The sequence below is a fragment of the Blennius ocellaris genome (genome assembly GCF_963422515.1).
Source record: "Blennius ocellaris genome assembly, chromosome: 19".
NCBI lineage: Eukaryota > Metazoa > Chordata > Actinopteri > Blenniiformes > Blenniidae > Blennius > Blennius ocellaris.
Window position 1 is genome coordinate 19,014,752 of NC_137668.1, and position 19,291 is coordinate 19,034,042.

Genomic DNA, 19,291 nt, shown 5'->3' on the forward strand with positions numbered 1-19,291 from the left:
CCAAGTTAAGCCTCATGCTAGTCATATTTTTGCAGTTCAATATTTTTTTTTTTGCAGCCAACAAACTTAAAATGCAAATTAAATACAGCTTTCACTGCTCCTTTCCTCCCCAAAGTTTGATAGTGATATCATTCCGCTCTTCTTTTTTTTTTTTCTTCCCGCAGACAACACGGCATCCATACTGACAAAGCGGGGTGGCTTCAGGAGACGGGAGCAGGCTGTATATCGGCTGCCTGTGCTGATTGTGGACAGTGGAAGTCCTGCCCTCAGCAGCACGAACACGCTCTCCGTGCGCGTGTGTGACTGCGATTCAGACGGCGTGGCTTTATCTTGTGGAGCTGTGGCTTACACAGCGACCGGCCTGAGCACCGGTGCCCTCCTGGCTATTTTGGGCTGCATCATCACACTTCTTGGTAAGACCCGCACAACCTCAGTGGCAGAGATGAAAGTTCATGTAACAATATAACTCTTGCTTTGCAGCTGGGGGGATGGGCTTTGAAGCTCAGAGAGGTTTTATTGTTCAGGTGACAGATGGGCTCTTACAAGACACATTTTCTTGGTTTCTCTTAGTTTGGACTGGCTTCTGTCAAAACATTCATTCTCCAAGTTAATTCACCAGCATAACTTTGCAATTTCATTGATTATAATGTTGCTGGGAATACAGATAAAACCGCAAGAACTACAGGATATACTGATGTATTAATGACTGTTGGCCTACATAGGAGGTTTTGGGTTTTCTTTTTGTGCTGGTTGGATGACTCTAATTTGTGATTTGCAGAAAGTCTTATACTCTCACAGTCACACCTGTTACACTGATCGTTTTGCACTGAAGCCTATTTCATAATGGCACTTTTCAGTTCTGAAAATGTGCATCTGCATGAAAAAAAAACACTTATTTCCCTTTTGATTTGATGCTGGGAAAAGGCATTCTTAGATCCCCTGATTGGAGTGGTATTAGAAGGTGGGAACCAAACAAATAATTATATAAACTAAAGGCCAGACGCATAATCATCTTTTAACCACTCCTCTAATCCTGAACACTGTTTGTCTACCTGTGCTTGACTCCACCTTTCCTCCCTTCTTCCATCACCCATCTAACCTAAACCCTCCACCCTAGCCATCCCTTTGTTCTCCTCTGCTACTCCAGCAATCATATGGTGGCGGCGGTAGTTAGGTGGAGGATGGGTGAGGGGTGAGGGTCATAGTAGGTTGGGTGAGTCATCTTCCAGAAATAAGAAAAAACCCTTGCTGTGTCTCCTCCTACCCAGCTGTCAGATAACCTTCGCCCTCATTCAGCCACCTCATTGCGTATTCTTCTCATTAAACTCATTAACTCTCACAGTTGGGTTGTGGGCCATGCTAGTGAATACAATCAGTTGGGAATAAACACTCTTAAGTTCACAGCCAGTTCTAGACGCTAATCCATTTGGACAATTTACCCATTATCCAAGTTCATCAGTTCTTGTTGCTTCCTGAATATCCACAGACAAATTCCTAACCTGGGTTACCACAGTTGCTTTAAAAAACGAATCCCGATTACTAGTTACTTCTTTCAAAACTAACTGCGTTACCTCACCGATTACTTGTTTTTAAAAGTAACTAAGTTAGATTACAAGTTACTCTTTTAGTTACTTTCAGCAGCTGCCGACACCACCCCCCATTGTCTGAACATAAAAATTGCAACTGGTTTTGCCACAAACTCTGCTGATCCCTACCTCCCGCGCCTGCTGATACATATTTAACCTTTGACCATCATTCTTTGTTGTATTTATATCTGACTCACGGTTTTATTATCAGATTTTTACTATTACTGGCGTTTATTTACCCAGTGATGTAGTTGTAGTCTGTTGTTGCACTATGCATTCATTTATTTATTTGCACTGCCTGCTCTAGTGATTTTATTCCCCGAGCTTTGTTCAACATTAATGACGAAATGTCTCGCGTGTACCACAAGCTTCAGCTGAGAATGTTATAGAAGTTCATTGAGTAATGCGAATGACTGTATAAATGTCCCACCTTTCACAACACACAAGATTAGTGATGTTACAACACCTAAATTAAAAATGGTTTTATCACACTTCATAACAATCTGCATAAAGGTTGAAAGAAAATAAATCTGGTCTGTAACTACGTGATTGGACAGTTTTAAAGCTTTCCGATGTCCTGCTTTGTCAGCATTGTATTTTAGACCCCAGGGCTGTACAACTTAATAAAGGCCAATGTACAAAATCATTCAAAACTATTGGTTTTACTCCAGACATCTGGAACTTTGATGTTTGTTCAATCTCACTCCTGAAACCTCACTGCCCATTGGATTGATTAGGACTCTTTTCATTTAAATCCAGCAGTAATGCATGCTTATTTCTATCTGAACCCTGAAGATGAGGAACAATGTGGGAATATGAACAATTTCATACCATAAATCCTACATAAAAAGACCAAGAAAGTATATATATACTTATATATATATATATATTATATATATATATATATATATATATATATATATATATATATATATATATATATATATATATATATATATATATATATATATATATATATATATATATATATATAAAGTAGAGCGCACTTGAGCTGTGACCCACTCATTATTTCCCTTAAAAGCTATGTGCATGAATATCATGAAATCACTGCACCAGTGATGGAAAACTTGTTTTTAAATGGTCAACAGTGCAATCTATTTCTGCTGCTTTAAGACAGCAACATGCCACTGAAGCACCTGCCCATAAGTAATTCCAAGACAAGCACAGTTTCGAAGTACAGTTGCTTATTAAGAAGTGAGAAGGTCCATGTACAGGGCCTCTCTCTGTACATTTGCAGGTTCTTCCTTTGCGTGTGTGGGGTTTTTTTTTCCTCTGCACTTTGGCTTCCTCCCACAATCCAAACCCATGCGAACAGTTAGGTTAATTGTAACTTTAAAATGACCTCTTTTCAACATGTTGCACTGCCTGTTATCTATAGTAGCCCACGACGGAGAGAGAAAACATTGACCACCATACTTGGAAGGAGTATGTGAGTCGAGGGTTATAATGTACAACATTGCCAATAAATTCTAATCAATGAAAATTCACAGCTTTGAAAAAAAAATATATAATTATGTACTTAAGTTGCTTTTTTTTGACCACCATGCCGTTAAGTAAACTTTAGGTGCTTCATTTAACATTAGAAAATCAGATATCATTTTGAGATAGAAAAAAAACCCAACAACCTATGATTGATGATTTGGAGCATGAAGTTATTTAAATTCCTATTATTAAAGGGAAGCACAAGCACAATACTTGTTTGGAGTAAATCTTCATTGCTCTATTGCTTAACGATCAGTTTAAGTAAATGCTTGGACATGCATGTCCGCAGATTCTAGCAGTGAACAAAAAAACAAGCAATTGACTGAAGATCATTAAAAGAACTCAATTCCAAATTATGTCAATACAATTACTTCTGATAGGTGGGCAGAAGCCTCGAATAAGCAGTAAGTCATGCCAAGAAAGAAGCTGAAACATGGTCCAGAAGCAGATCTGTAGAAAAGCAATAAAACAAGCAGCAGCATCAGCAGCTAATGGCTCCTGATGTAGCACAAACGAACTGAACAAAGCCAAGATATTGGCTGTCGTTGTAGATATTAGTACGGGCGGCAAATATTTGGCCTGGCAGAGTAAAAAGCAGTGGTACCCTGAATCTCAACACAGAACCTTGCTGCAGTCACTGAGCCTTGAACTTCAATTTGATATCTGCTTTTTCTATCCAAGTAGAGAGACATCATGCATGCGTTTGCTGCAGAAAAATGACATTGAGAATAATCTCAAAGTATTGCACACAAAATGTGAGAATGCAACAAAGACAAATCTTTAAAAATGGATTAAATTGAATATGTTGGGACCAGATTAGTAGCTTGAAGGAGAAGAAGGACAGAGCTCATTTAAGAACTTCAAGATGATGAAATATATATGAAGTAAATGTGCTGATTCTGAAGAATAATCTGAATGAGGCCACATATCTAACTATCAAACCACTTCAGAACTATAGAAATATACATTTTCAATGGTGTGAAAAGATACCTTTTTTGATGATTTCATGAAAATAATTTTACATAGAAAGAAAAAAGACTAAAATGAAGTATTCATTTATTTTTTTTAAATACAAGGAATTTACAGCTTATATAGACTCTACTGGTTTCCTGGCTCAGCCTGTAGCTCAACAGCTTCGGGTAACGACCTTCGCACCTCAGAATAAGCTTCGGATTTAAGTGGAAGAAACCGATTTCCAGTCCTGCACTCTGAACCGCTGCGCACCTCCGTGTTTACAACGCATTCACACTTATCTCCACTGTTATGCACTGTTTGGGCTGTCGAGTGTTTCGGAGAAGCCTCGCGAAAATAGAGCAGCATCTTGAGGTCTCGCACAGGTCAAACCTGGGGGGAGATCTCATCCCCTCACATTTCCTCTCTGGTAAATACATATGACCTCGGTCAGCTGGCTCTGAATAGCACGATGATTGTTTGCAAGAATAATACCACTGAATTCCTGCCAGCAGGATCAATTAGCCAGAGTTTGGGTTTGTATGTGTCTTTTGGAGTATTTTCATTTCTGCCTGAATGCTTCGCAAAATCCATCAGATGTTGAAATCTGCTGGTAAAACTCACTGTGTATGTTTGACTTCATGTTTAGCAATTAGCTTCTCAGGCCTTTATGGGATATTATTGTTTGTCCAGCCAGCAGCACTTTAAACCAGAGGTCCTTTAGGTGTGACAGCATGAGCTTCTGGCCTTATTTAACTTGAACCATACTGCAACCATTCTCCAAAATTCCCGCCAAGGCATTTTTGGTTGAATGTCTTGACTTCATTCTGTTGGGATCCATAGGCATTAAACAGCAAAAACTGTTTTTGTGATAGCTCGATGATTTTATGCTCAAATGAATGGAAAATCCTTATAATTAGTTTAGCACTGGTGTGATGTGATTCAAAATTAAAGCTTATTTTATCACTTTAGTGCATCTTCACTACAGTTACACCTTCTGGTATGAAAATATGTATTTTGATAATGTGTATTTTTGTTACTCATGAATTCAAAGTGAAAGAAATTATATTATGAGGCAACACACACACACACACACACACACACGCACACACATACACACACACACACACACACTGCCGTAAAGTACTCACCATATTTTTGACTACAATTGCTTCACGAATAATAATACAAAAACCTTTCTCCGCCATTTTACGATGATGATCTCAATCATATATCATTTTTACAGCAACTGGACCCTCCTGTGTTTGAGCAGTAGAAAAAATAAAAGTGTATTAATGTGCATTCTCATAGCGAGAAAGACGAGCCCTGAGGGCAGGCTGACTCAGTGATGAGATTTCACGTTCAAGATCACTTTCGAAGTAAACTCTCACAATTGCTTTTCAGGTCACTGTGCTTTATTCACTTTACTGTATAGGAAAATAAAATCCAATGACGCTCTGCTTCTATTTTGTCAAATACTGTATATTAGTAAAGACACTTGTAAATGAGAATTCATTAACATATTTGCAGAGATGATGCAGCCCTAAGCCATCACCTCCATACTGCAATACTGCTCATAAACCCCACTGACAAAACGTCACCCTATCAGCGCGGAGTCACAGTTTAATGCTTAGCTGATCTTCATTGAAAGCCGAGAAGGATTTAAACAGCCTATACAATGAGTAGAATGAGATATTTGATGGGGTCAAATCTTGCTTTTATTCCAGTCCCCTTGAAGTCTGCCTTCGTTTCATTGCCTCAGAGAATACTTTTTTTTATCATAAATGAAAACTTCAAAAGAGCAACAGGAAGAAATTTGTTCCAAAACATCCCTGAACCCAGCGTCAATGATGAAAGCCGGTTCTTCTCCGCACGGCAAGGCCTCAGGCCACAGGCTAACAACTAACGGCTTAGTTTATTATACCTCCAAGTCGCCTTGTTGCCAGGTTGGTCTGATTGTGACCGTGTGTCCTCAGCTGTCCTCCATCAGTCTGTTTTGCTCAATCGGATCAGCCTCCTTCGTCCTGTCCGGCATATGCATCGTCCTCACCGGAGCCATCCTCCAGACTCCAGGTTCAACTGCTCGGCACAATCCTTCATTCGGATAGTCTTCCATCAAGTTCTTTTTCAATCTGTAGGTAGCAATTGAGGCTGTGATTGTGTGTGATTGTGTTGTTGCGAATGAGCCAGAACCACAAGCCAGAATGAGACCCGAGCCACTGTCATCTTCAGGTGCTGTCACTCTGAAACCTGCCCTTCCTCCTCCCGCTCACTCTTTCCCCGTCCTCCGCCGAGCTCCCACTTTCTCATCAGCGTGACGGGAACACGCTCACCTACCAGCAACACTAATTCTAGTTATCTGTCACCCTGACTGAGTTTAATAACTGTAATGAATACTGCGTGCAGAGAGCTCTTCAGAACGCCACACCTCTGCTTGTTGTGGCGTTCGGCGGTTTTTGTCCAAAGACCTTCAATCATAACAGTTGATCGAGAATGTGTATTTTTCACCTGCCTGCCCTCGAACCACACAGAGCCATGCACATTGGCATTAACCGTCCATACTCATAAGCTAAGTGGTCATTAATCTTCAGTTAGTATTTTTAGATTTAAATACTGAGCTCGTCCTTTGCTTCTCACGGTGATTTTCTTGAAAATGTCCCGGGCACTACTGTGTTTTCATTTTTTGAAAATGTCATTTAAAACGTCTTTTTAATGATGCAGTCACTTTTGGATGATACACCCAAACTATTGAGACGATCATTATCTCGTTAAGATCCAGATTTTCCCTCAGTGCAGGGCAGGTATTGCTCAGTCCTCCAGAGGGCCAATTAGGACATTACGTAGCACTCCGAATCTCCAGACGGTTGTTTCTATCCGAGCATGGCTTATCACACTCATTCTATAAATCACCATGTCCATTCGTTTGTCTCTTACTTTATTGTCTGTCCCCTGTGCAAGTCCTCCGTATCTCTATTTATGTTCTGTCCACACAGGCAGACAATTTATGTTTTAGATCCGATCCGCAAAACCAACTGTGCACATTGCAACCTGCAAAATAGTGCAAATGCAACTAAAACCTGTGTTCAGATTTGTTTTTGCACTGCATAATTGCTTGATATCGTTACAGAACTGGCTTGGATGCAATAAGTCCAGATTAAGAAAAGGAAATAAAACCAAAAAATTAATTGTGCAAGAGGGGAAATAAATGGCTTTTATAAAGGGTACATGGCACTAGATAAAAACATTAATGTAGGTAAAACTTAAAAGATCCCAGGCACACTATGTGGATGGATCAGTGTGACTGATCTTATCACTGCCAGCACAGACACCATAAAAGCTGCTTGACTCATGCAGCAAACATACAGCCACACTGATAAAGAGGCAAATGGAGCCAGTTTTCTCCTTGCTGATTGTGATAGGTTTTGGTTTTTTTGTGCTCTTTGGCAGGCGGCAGTGCAGAAGGCGTTAGCTCCAGCAGACAATGTCATCCCTGGAGGAGAGTGATATCTGTCATGTTGCTGAGGAGGCGTGACACTCCTTTCTTTGTCCAGACACTGTTATTTTCTTGCCTCCATGCGTGTTGTTCTTTGTTCCCGTAATTGCATTTAATAGGATGGTTAGTATTATAATGGAACTTTCTGAGAATTAATTAGCACCTATTATGAGTTTGAATTGATTAATGGTGTGATTCCATTCTAAAACAAAAAAAAAGAAGGGGAAATTAAAAATGTGTTTTGCTGGTTGTAGTTTATCAAAGGTAAACATTTTAAATTAAGGCTTTTTTGTAGATTGAGAATGATTCAGAGTTGTTTTGGTAAAGTGTTGCCTTAGGGTTAATGACTGATGTGTGTAATTTGGTCGTACATGGATTTAAATTGACAACATCAAATGTGTTGGAATCACTCAAAATCACCCAAAAAAATATTTTTTAAAGTTGAAATTTAGGCAAACCTGAAACTATTAGCCTCATTAATCTTGCAGCCACAAAGTAATCTTGGGCTTATTTTATGTTATTTTATTAATTCTAGAATTCACCCATGCTTGAACCTTAACAAGCATTCTGGGAAACTGAAAAAAAGAAATACACTGTGTTGGTGTTTGTGTGTGGCTGTAACACCTTTTAATGTAATAATCATGAGGTAGTCAACCAAGCATTAGTGTTTGGTGTGAGTTATACACATGGGATGTAACAGCATAAGGTTAGAGTTACTTTCATGAAGCCTGTGCTCTGGAGTTTGCAGCCCAGGGATAGTTAGGTTAGAAAATACAATACGGGTTATTTAACAAAGGGGAGGTCCATTCAGAAAACAGACATAGCCTGCTACTTCACCTGGTAATACGTAGCCTTGATCTGACTTCAAAACAAGTCTCCTCCGAAAATTTTTTTTATATAGTTTCCAATAGACAAAATATTTCTGTCCCCACAATGATAATTCTCGGGATTTAGCGAGTGTATAAACAGATTTTGATCTCCGTAATAGTTCTGAGTGCACATTCATACACACCCACGCAGGAAACACTTTCTTTGTGGAGTCTTCCCTTTGAAGTGAAACATTTCCTGGCACCTTAACCCAACCTTACACTTCAACTCCATGAGAACTCATCCTGCCATAATCCAAACTGTAACACAACTGTAACTTTAACAGCAAAAACCACGCGTTCACGCAAAGCACTGTATTTTGAAAATCATGTGTGGCATGCTTCCCACAAGAGAGAAGTTCAAGAACAGACTCTCAGACACACAGGTGAGAATGACCTCAGATTTCTTCAGATCTCATTATTCAGGCTGTGATCTCAGGAAAATCGACACTTCATATCTGCCTTTTTTTCATTTATTTTCTCAACTTTTACCAACAGACTTTCATGCCAAATTGAGCCTAATAATTTCATAGATTGCACAGAATAAGGAGTCATTCAGCTGGACCATAGTGATAATGGTTTAAATACCTGAGCTACAGAATTCCTATGAATCAAGTGCAGGATATCAATATGTGTTTCTGATTTCCAAGTGAGTCTTTAGTTAACGTGCCTATCAATCTCGCTTTTGATGCGGTAGCAATAATCAAACCGTTATGACCAAACTTAATGAACACTTCTGCAAGACGTCGCTGTTATTTAAATTATCTAAAAAGGGGACACATTCTTCTGCTAACATGATAGAGGTTATCCTTTAGAGGGTGGTGAAGATGTTTTCACTTTGTTTTTGAGTTCCCATCAGTGCATTTTTTCTAACACTGGGTGTATTGTCTACATCCTACGCTATTATATGTAAGCACTTTATGACCTAAATATGAGTGAGTCTCAAGTTTTTCTATTGTTTTGCTTATTCGGGATTGTGGTTGGGAATAAATCAGATATAAATGACAGTTAAGTTAGTCAACATTATTGTTGCATCACAATTCAGTGTGTTTACTCACTCCTGGCAGGTATAAGCCTGCCACCTCAACTTAGAGGGAAAAAGAAAAGCAGAAACCTCCCAAAACACAATGAAGATTGCCAGAGAATTGTGTTCATGTTAGACCTCATTACCCACAGTGTGATAATACAATAGGTCTCTAGGGCCTTTAATAATTTGGGTTGGATGCTTCATTTTTTATGTGAATGACATTACAACAAACATGCTCTACCTTCTATTAATTAGTATTTAAACATAAGACTTCCTTTCATATCAGACAGCGTCATAGCTGCTTATTAATTTCACCGCAGCACAGAGACACAGAGAGTGTGTGGGTGACAGGATGAGTAAATAATCATTCCCAGGTTCACCAGAAGCACACAGCGCATGGAAAAATACTCTAATGAGAAAGTGATGCCTGCTGGTAAGAAAAGGGCAGCAGAGAAAACTCACCTTGTTCACTATTGATTGTGCGGGCTGGATCATTTAAACAATTCAATTACAACAAAAGCCTCTGTAGCAGTAAAGCGATCTCCTTTTTCCTCTGTTTCCCATTTAGTAACCATCATCCGTACATGTGCTGCGAGGAGCGGGGCTGCTATTGTATCATGGCTGTGTTTGTTAAACTGCCGAGGCTGGAAATCATTTCTTACAGGACCCTTGGTACTTGACACGAGCTGAGTATTTGTATGCTTGGCCATCCAGCTGCTCATCCTCGTAGGTCGTGATTCGATGTTGGCCCGTTTCCAGTCTGTGATGCATCGCGGGTGCCTTCTAGGCATTAAACCCTAAAGAGCTTTGCTGGAAAGCACTGAGAATATTCTATTTCCATGTGCCACTTTGTAATTCACTTTGCAGGAGCCTTGGTGAATCGAATAGAATTTAGAATGACTGGAGTTTCTAAAATCAGAGGATACAATCTTCCACTGGAGCGCTTGGCATTCTGTCTCGACGCGCTAAAAAGTGCCATGGATATTGGTGGTGCTATTAGACTGGAGGGACCATTCCAGGTATTTCACACAAAAAAAGAAGAAGAGGAAGAAGAAGGGAATGGTGATTCTACTGTTGTAGGGTACAAGCCATCACCAAATAGCCAACAAAGAGCTACCATTCATCTCCTGCAGTCTTTCCATGTGACACGTTTTCACCCTTCCATCTCTTCCATTTGCTCCTTATTAGAGGGTGTGAAGTGCTGTTTGAATTTGGTTCCTGGCCCTCTTCACTCTCCTGCCTGCAGTAGCTCGATGCCGAGAAGCAAAAGAAATATGGGCCCACAGAACGATATTTCACTGGCACCAGCTTGACATTGATGGATAGAGGATCATTAGACATTTGCCAGTTTGCTTGGGCGTAGAGTTATTTTCAGCAATAATGTATGGGAGAGGGAACAGGGGCTGGAGGAAGGTTTCTGGTAAGATCTCCCAGGGCCATGATTTCAGTTTGGTGAAGTTTTGTAGAAGTCTTGAAGCACAATGTAGGCGGCGTAAAACACAAAGGAGAACAAAACAGTATATTACTTTACAGGTTTAGGTACATGTGCTCTGATCATTGGATTGATGGGGCATCACTTTCGGAGCTGAGGAGAGTGCAGAGTTACAGAGAATCATACTTAAGGGCAGGCACGAGTAGGGCATTATGATTAATTCTGTTAATTCATCATTTTATTTCAATTTTTCAGGAGTATTTTTATAGTTAATCACTTTAAGGCTCCAAGGTTCACTGCAAGTTTCTTTGTGTGAACATGTTTTAGCATTGGAGGCACGAAAACATTAATATTACCCTTCTATTCAGCACGAGTTCACATTTTAGGAGATGCATTTTCACTTTGCAGTCATCCTTGACATTGAGAAGAGCAAAACGCTCTTCTTCAAGCTGAAGATGTGAAGGCCTTCCAACATGCCAGCACTCGCCTTGAGAAGAGAGGCATATTTATTCACTTAAAACTAAATTAAATCCGTTTAGAAACATATGTCTCCCTGTCTGTCCAGTGTATGATAGGAGTGGTGACCTCACCTTTTTTTCCCCTCAAAATTGGTATTGTCATTTATTAGTTTACTCATTGTCTCAAATATTATTAGTAAGGCATATTTATTTTTTTATAACTTTTGGGGGATTTTGTTGGGCTTCCATTTAGCTCATTTTCAGTATTTGTTGAGTTTTTAAATCTAAATTCTAAATTTAAATCTAGTTCATTTACCATATTTATATATGTATGTGGTCTTTTATTTAATATAAGAACACTAATGTGGCTCATAGGAGCAGGAATATAATATTTCACAGCTCAAAATGCATGTTTTAGTATGCAGCAGCTCTTTTTCTGTTTATTAATTACTGTTAAACTTTTTTTTTATAGCATTTGTCTTTTTTTTCAGTACTGTAATTATTCCTCTCCACTCACTTTGCTAAAAACCTTTTATACACTCAATTGCAGCACATAGTGTTTAATTTATATTTTTTCCAATTAGTTGAGCCACGCTGTCAGCTTTCCACTTACCCTCTGGCAACCGCAGAAGTACCCTCCTGGGTACAAGTACCCCTGTCGGAGAGGCATTGCCGGTGTTCTCGACTTGTCTTTTAAGCCGACTGGTATGGAAGTCACGCACACTTTGGGCTAATATTGACTCGAGCCGTCTGTCTTTTCCTGCAGTGATGGTCCTGCTCATCGTGACGATGCGGCGGCGGCGGAAGGAGCCTCTGATTCTCGAGGAGGAGCGAGACATCAGGGAGAACATCGTCCGCTACGACGACGAGGGAGGCGGAGAGGAGGACACGGAGGCCTTCGACATGGTGACCCTGCGCAACCTCAACGTCATCAGAGACCCCAGCGTGCGGCGAGACGTCACGCCAGACACCCCGACCTTCTTTCACTACCCCTCTAATTCCCGCCCGTCCTATAAATCCCTCCCAGACAACGTGGTGTTTCGAGAGTTTATTTGGGACCGACTGAAGGATGCAGACGTGGACCCGTCGGCTCCCCCGTACGACTCTCTGCAGACGTATGCTTTTGAAGGCAGCGGCTCTGTGGCCGAGTCACTAAGCTCGCTGGAGTCACTAAGTACAGACTCAGATCAAAACTATGACTATCTCAGCAACTGGGGACCGCGCTTCAAAAAGCTGGCCGACCTGTACGGCAACAGCGATGGAACCGGCGTCTTCTCGTAGCCCTTAACCGTCTCACTTAACATTTCTCGGACTTCGGAAAAAAAAAATAAAAAAAATAAATAAGAGTAAATTATTGTCAGAGAAAATGATTGTGTCTGCCTTAGCGCATCGGAGGAAAAGATTCAAAGACAACACAAGAGATTGAAAGAAAAACGTTTTAAACTTCAAAGGTTCATGGTTTGTTTACCTCCCGGTATGGATTTTCAACAGTGTGCCATGGTGAGCTTTGACACAGACTTCAAAAGTGGCTTGACTGAGGAGGAAACCTTCTGTGCAAAAGACATTAAAGGTTTCAGATTTTAGGCTCGTTTCCAACCATTGACTGCAGAATGCATACATGTTGGAGCCTTTTTTAAGGGGAGGCACCTGTCCTTTCATTCCAGCGATGGGCACAAGCCCAGCACTCTTGCTTTGATGCATTCCTGTGCTATCTTTGTGCTGAAAAGAAGAAGAAAAAACAACAACAACATAAAAGTTTGTCATGAAATGCTGTGTCCCTTGCGGCTAATCAGCACTCACTTGACTGTTCATAAGAAGTTTGACAGCAATTTCTATCTTTTTTTCTTTCTTTCCTTTTCTTCCTTTTCAGGGGTGGGAGTGCAGGCAGGATGTGGGGCTGTTTTCACACTCAGAGCGACGTTAATCACGGACTTCGTCAGCACTATATGTAGTGCAATGGCACACATATAGAACAGAATAAACGCGTAATTGATGTGCGAGGGAAATGAGGTGAAGGCGGAAGTCGTGCAAATCATAAAAAGAATGACACTCTTGTCAGTTTGATGTCTCCACTGGGTGAGAATGGAAAACAAATAATTTCTCTTATCCTCCCAACAATACATTTTGCAGATGTTGCAATGTAGTGTTCGTCTCGGTCTGTTTTTTCCTTTCGATTTTCTATTGCCAAGTCCAATGTATAATTTCTGAGTTGTAAACTGTCAGGGTTTAGTTGTTCTTGCTTTTGTATGAGGCAGGTGGGCCTGGGAATGTCGGGAAGCTCCAGTCTGCACTGTGTTTGTGAGATATACGCCACCCACGCTGTAGAGAAAAAAGGGTGTGTTTCTGAGGTGACACCCGGGCCTTATTCGGGTGCAGTTTGTAAGTAAATGAATTTGCTTCTGTAGTTTGCAGAGTCCAGCATATATTGTCATTCAGAATTAAATAATGTCCATGGTTTGAATATTGATGGTGAAAGGACACACTGTATGATAATCATATTTGTGCCAATTTTTTTTAAGCTTAAGCAAATTATGTTACAATTGGATGTCCACATGTACAACCGATATGTATTATTATTTATTTTAAACAGGCAAAACTGTGCAAATGATGTTTTTATCCTTTTTGCTGAAAATAAAATTGACATTCAGTTCCTTAAAAGACTAATTTCTTTCAGTTCTCAATAAACCGGAGGAACTTCGACGAGAATCCACAAAATCAAACAAAACGGTCTCAACATTTTCACTACAGCTTGTTTCAACCAAAGTACAGAAACGATACACTCAAAAAGTGGATGTGGCTGTTTAACCCTCTAACTCCTATCGTGTTAACGGGACCTGGCATTCAAACCTCCCACAACTTCAATTCCCACATCTGTGAGATGTCCTTCTTTCCCAGGCAGTTCAAAACTCGTGGTTATGAAAAGGATAAGTTGGTAACAGTTATTTGAAAACAATGACAAGGAAGTAACCCTGACAAAGCTGGGTGTTTTTGCGACAGAGGTGAAATTAATAAAACAATGAGAAAGCTCGTCCTTATAGTTTTTAAATGTATTTCAATTTGAGGCAAAACAAAAGTGCTACTCTATAGTCTCGTCAAACTTAAATACACAGCAGCAGCATCCCAGCGAGTTAATTCACATGTAACATCTGAGTGTATGTGTGTGCAGTGAGTGTAAGTGAATATACAACCATACAATGGAAATCTTAACTGTGACACAGTCTATAGGTCTAAACCAGTCACTTACGATTTTAATAGGTTTTAATACTACCACCAATAACCCCCCCACCACCAAAAAGAATAGACAAGAAACCACACAAGCAATGTCTAACAGTGATAATGATTTTTAAAATGGCGCTCCCTACTCGGAACACTTTGGGATCTCAAGGAACCAGAAAAAGAGAGAATAGAGAAAGGCTGGGAAGCAGGGAGAGAGGGGAATGTCTTTTTTCTTATCGTTTTTTGATGAAGCGTTTGTAGTTGAAAGGTCTGATAGAGACAAAGCATTTATGCTCTGCAGAGGCTTGTGTGAAGACTGCGAGACTCACCGTCTTTCACCGTCGCTCCCCGGCATTTCAGGAGTTTTCTTTTGTACGATAGCCAGACCCGCATGGGTCAAAAAAGAAACTGTTCAAATACGGCAACTGTGTGTGTGTGTGTGTGTGTGTGTGTGTGTGTGTGTGTGTGTGTGTGTGTGTGTGTGTGTGTGTGTGTGTGTGTGTGTGTGTGTGTGTGTGTGTGTGTGTGTGTGTGTGTGTGTGTGTGTGTGTGTGTGTGTGTGTAGTGAAGATCACAGAAATGCTAAGGTCATGACTTTTTAGTATAACACCGTCCTTATAGAAAAAGATCTCACGGCACACCATTGTACTTGTTTTCTATCTATATTTACCATTTAAATTGTTTTGTCTCTGCGGGATGCTAAATGCTCTTTCAAAGGCTTTTATTTTGGAATGAAAACATTCAAATTTAAAAATACTGTCTCTAAAAAAGAAAAAGAAAATCTCCATAAGTACAAACAATGTAGCTTGGTTATTTCATGTAAATTTCTCTCCACTTCATTAAACTTGCCGTAAATTCCCTGAAACAGCGAGCGCCCAGGGCATTGCTGAATTTGGTGTAGCTACAGCGCTCTCGACAGCACTTGTCTGCCAAGTATTGTGGTCAAATTATGGAAGACAACAAGAAGCTGGGGTGTGTGCGGTGTGTGTGTGTGTGTGGGGGGGGGGGGGGGGGGGGGGGGCATCCAGATGTGATCTACGAGCATCTGCTTTAAATTGCATCTCTGTTTTGTGTCTGGTTAAAATCCCTGCACTCCAGTAACAGCGTCTGAGCCATAGAGCGCTAGAAAAAAACAGTAATACTGAAGGTTTCGTGATCAAAATAGGGAGATTCCACAAGTGGAGGGTCGCTGTTTTAACTCAGACTTTCTTGCTGCCGCTTCATGGTTTCTCTCAGGAAAGAGCTTCAATCTCAGTCTGCCCATGGAGATTCAGTCCGTTTTAAACCGTTCACTTATTGACGACTGCATGATAATTTCAATATGAGAAATAAATTATGCGTTCTTTAATTCTCTTTCCGAGAAACTTGTAACCACCAATAATGCGATCACTGTAGCCATTATCAATATAATAAAGTCAATTATATATATACATATTCCATTTCTTGGAACTAAAAGTTATTTTTGCAGGTTTTGTGTAGTTGATAGTCGTCATATTTATTCAGTATGAACACTCTCAGTCATGGTTGTAAAAACGTTATTATGTTATTAACCATTGTTACCTTTCTGGTCAGTACACACCTCAGACCCTGAGAAATATCCTACTGCCTACTAAAATCTCTAATAAAATAAACAGTTTCATACATTTCACTTAATTTACCTAATCTTCCTGCATCAATAACATTTGCACAACGACCAGCCAGACAACAAAAAACTCAGCCGATAGAATTTACTTTACAAAATCATAGGAATGTAATGAAATGATAATTAGACAAACTCCAAAAACTTGTCCAATGATTTTTTTCTGGCATAATGCATTTTATCTCAGCACACATCACATGATTTATTATGTTCGTCCGATTCGCTGACACTGAAAAATCAATGGAAATATCCATTCACTGGTCCTCAGACATAGTTGGGAGCAACCTGGGATTGAATGTTTTTTCCCAAATGCACGTTCTAAAGAAAGCAACCGTACTTTATCAATTCCTTTGGAGAAGTTCTTTCTCTGCATTTTTTTGCACATTCAAGCTCACTATAAAGCGCATAAGAAGAGGACATCATAATACACTAAAATAACTTTTTAATTTAAACATTCTCCTCAAATGAAACAACCCTAAACAGTTTACAACATGGGAGGAGAAGAAAGGGACGACTGAAACAAGAGCAGGAAGTTTATTTCAACAGCCAAAGACAGAAGAGAGATTAGGAAGGATAAAAACTGCTGCCACTCATTGAGAACTTTTTGAGACTGGCTATTAGAGAGTATTTTATATTTTTAGAAAGACACACTGGATGGAGCTTCAGCTGACTTCAAATTGACAAACGTCACAGTTGATTGACATGGTAATTATGAGGCAAAACAAGAAGAAATGTTAAATCAAGACAAGAATGGGGGGTGGAGTGTGTTCATAGTTGTATAAAATTATGTAGAGGGGGAGCCTTTGTATTTGGGTGAAGAAAACGGATGGGAAATACCTTATAAGAGTACAAACAGAAGGTCAAAGTAACAAAAATCAACAAGATAGAGACATTAAAAAAAAACAAAAAAACAATTTAATCTGGATATTTATGAGAAAGCATTTGATACAATGTTCTGGAGAAAGTCACTGATTGTGCAAACCAATGGACCCTGTTGGCAAACCGCCCAGCCAGACCTTGTGTAAGGTTACTCAACACAAAATTCCAGCACAGCCACATGTGATCAGTCCCAGAGTCACTCCGCTCCAGCACAAAGACAAACAGAGCTGCCTCCAAAAGTAAGACTGTGTTCACACTTATCAGATTCACTGATTAAAACAAACCCTGGTGCGATTGGCTTGTTAGTGTGGCTCCTTTGTTGGAAGCATGAACCTCGATCCACACCTAATAAGCGGGCCGGGAGACTGGGTGAGAAATGGGCCTCTGTCCGCTTTCAGATAAACTCTGATGTAATACGACTGAAGTACAAACGCGGCACAGATGAAGACATCTAAATAGACCAAACACTGGCTGTGATATGACACGCCTCAGAGACACAGCCTCCGTGCATCAAATTCTTGCTCCTACTTATCATAATTATACATTTTAAAAGCTCTCGGTGAGCTCTCACCAGGTAAAAATACCGATGCAAGAATCCCACAAGTGCTTGTGCAGAATTTGTTTAAGCTCTGTCTAATCACATCACAGTTATATTTATCGGTAAACACATATCTTGCCGTTTATTTTTCCGTCAGCTCCACATTCTCAGGATGATCAGCTCATCTTCTGTTTTTGTGCTTTTTCGCACAATTAGTTTTATCTGAGCATTTTTCCAGAGATGTTTAAGTTTTCAATGTCTGCTGAAACGATCATTGTACCCGTAGCACGGAAACCTCTGGCATCTCCACCATTAGTTAATCCAGCACTCTGCTCCACCAGCACCAGCAGTATCGCCACATCACAGGGTCTTTACTTCTCTGACCTAAATGCAGCCGTTCGTCCTGAAAATTCCCATGTGGCTTTTATATCCTGGAAGAATGTAGATATTTCATACAGGAAAAACAGAATCAAATGCCTATTATTTTGTGTTTTAAAAGTGACTCATACTGTAGTGAAATTTGTATCCCACTTTTGTTTCCATTTGAGAGCTAGTGATGGTGATGACTGCAGGGCAATATATTGATGCTTGTGTTTTGCAGAAAATATAGTCAGGCTCCTCTCAAGGTTAAGGGGATTTATTGAGTACTTGAGAAACATAAAGTCTTCACAGTAAACAATCATTGTTAACATATTTGTAGTGTAACCTGGGCAAAAACATTGCAGGAAGAAGTGTTTCCGACAACTTTGAGCAGTTTTTGAGAAGAATACTATTTATACTGACTTTGAATTGAGCGTAGATTTAGCAGAGAAATGGTGGTTGTTGTTAAGTACAGATTTTCACTGCAATTTCCCACTTTTGCATGTGTATGTGTGGGAAGCATATTTTTATTTCTCACTCTGAACAAGCTACAACATAGAAGTTGGAAAAACACACCTGAAAAAAGAAGAATGTATCAACATTTTAGAAGCAAACCTGATGCCATTTAACTCGATTGATGCTTCTGTTGCAAAAACAGTGTTTCCCATCAGGATTTTAAAATAATTGTGATTAAAATTAAAGTGATAATAGCCAGAAATCATGTACCTTGAACCAAAACCAAAAACCAAAAATGAATAGTATTTTAATATCTCAGCATTTCAATCAGTATAGAAATATATCAAATTGAAATTGTGAGATGACGCGCTGTTTATCAATTATTTGAAGATTTCTGTAGAGCTGAATTTGTTTTTGTGAATGTGCCAAATGAGTTATCGAGTCTATAAATGCACTATATCAGGTGCGGCAGACCCGGTGTAGTAAAGGGAACAAAAGAACGTTCTTGAGATTTCCTGTAATTATGATTGCAGACATAAAACTTGCATTTGCTCATTTTTTCTATTGAAAAGGTGAAACCTGAATATTCCCAATCTGTCTGGGAATACATGAAAGGACAGATAACAACGACAGCAAACCAAATTAAAACCTCCCAAAAACACTGACAATAATCTTTTTGCTTTTATTAACATCATGCATGAGCAGCTTTAAGGCTCATTTCTGCTTTTCAAAAGCTTTAAGATTTAATTAAGCTTTTAATTTTCCATTGTTTTATATGAAGTGACTTGATGGGTGCAATCTTTCGCAGATTGATTCACATCACATAGCCCTACACTAGTTAACTTGAAAGTGGAGTGACACGCTAAACAAATGATTGCGGGAGTTTG

The 19,291-nt window shown here is 39.7% G+C and overlaps 1 protein-coding gene across 1 annotated transcript in view; it reads left to right on the forward strand.

Annotated features, from left to right (window-relative positions):
• LOC308144232 (cadherin-7-like) overlaps nt 1–12,597 on the forward strand; it is a gene marked incomplete at both ends in the record, with an annotated part of 103,339 nt that extends 90,742 nt beyond the window's left edge. The window contains 2 exons of the mRNA XM_080515290.1: nt 165–413; nt 12,083–12,597. Coding sequence (XP_080371416.1) covers nt 165–413; nt 12,083–12,597 — 764 coding nt within the window. The remainder of the gene's footprint in view (nt 1–164; nt 414–12,082) is intronic.
• Between the last annotated feature and the right edge of the window lie 6,694 nt (nt 12,598–19,291).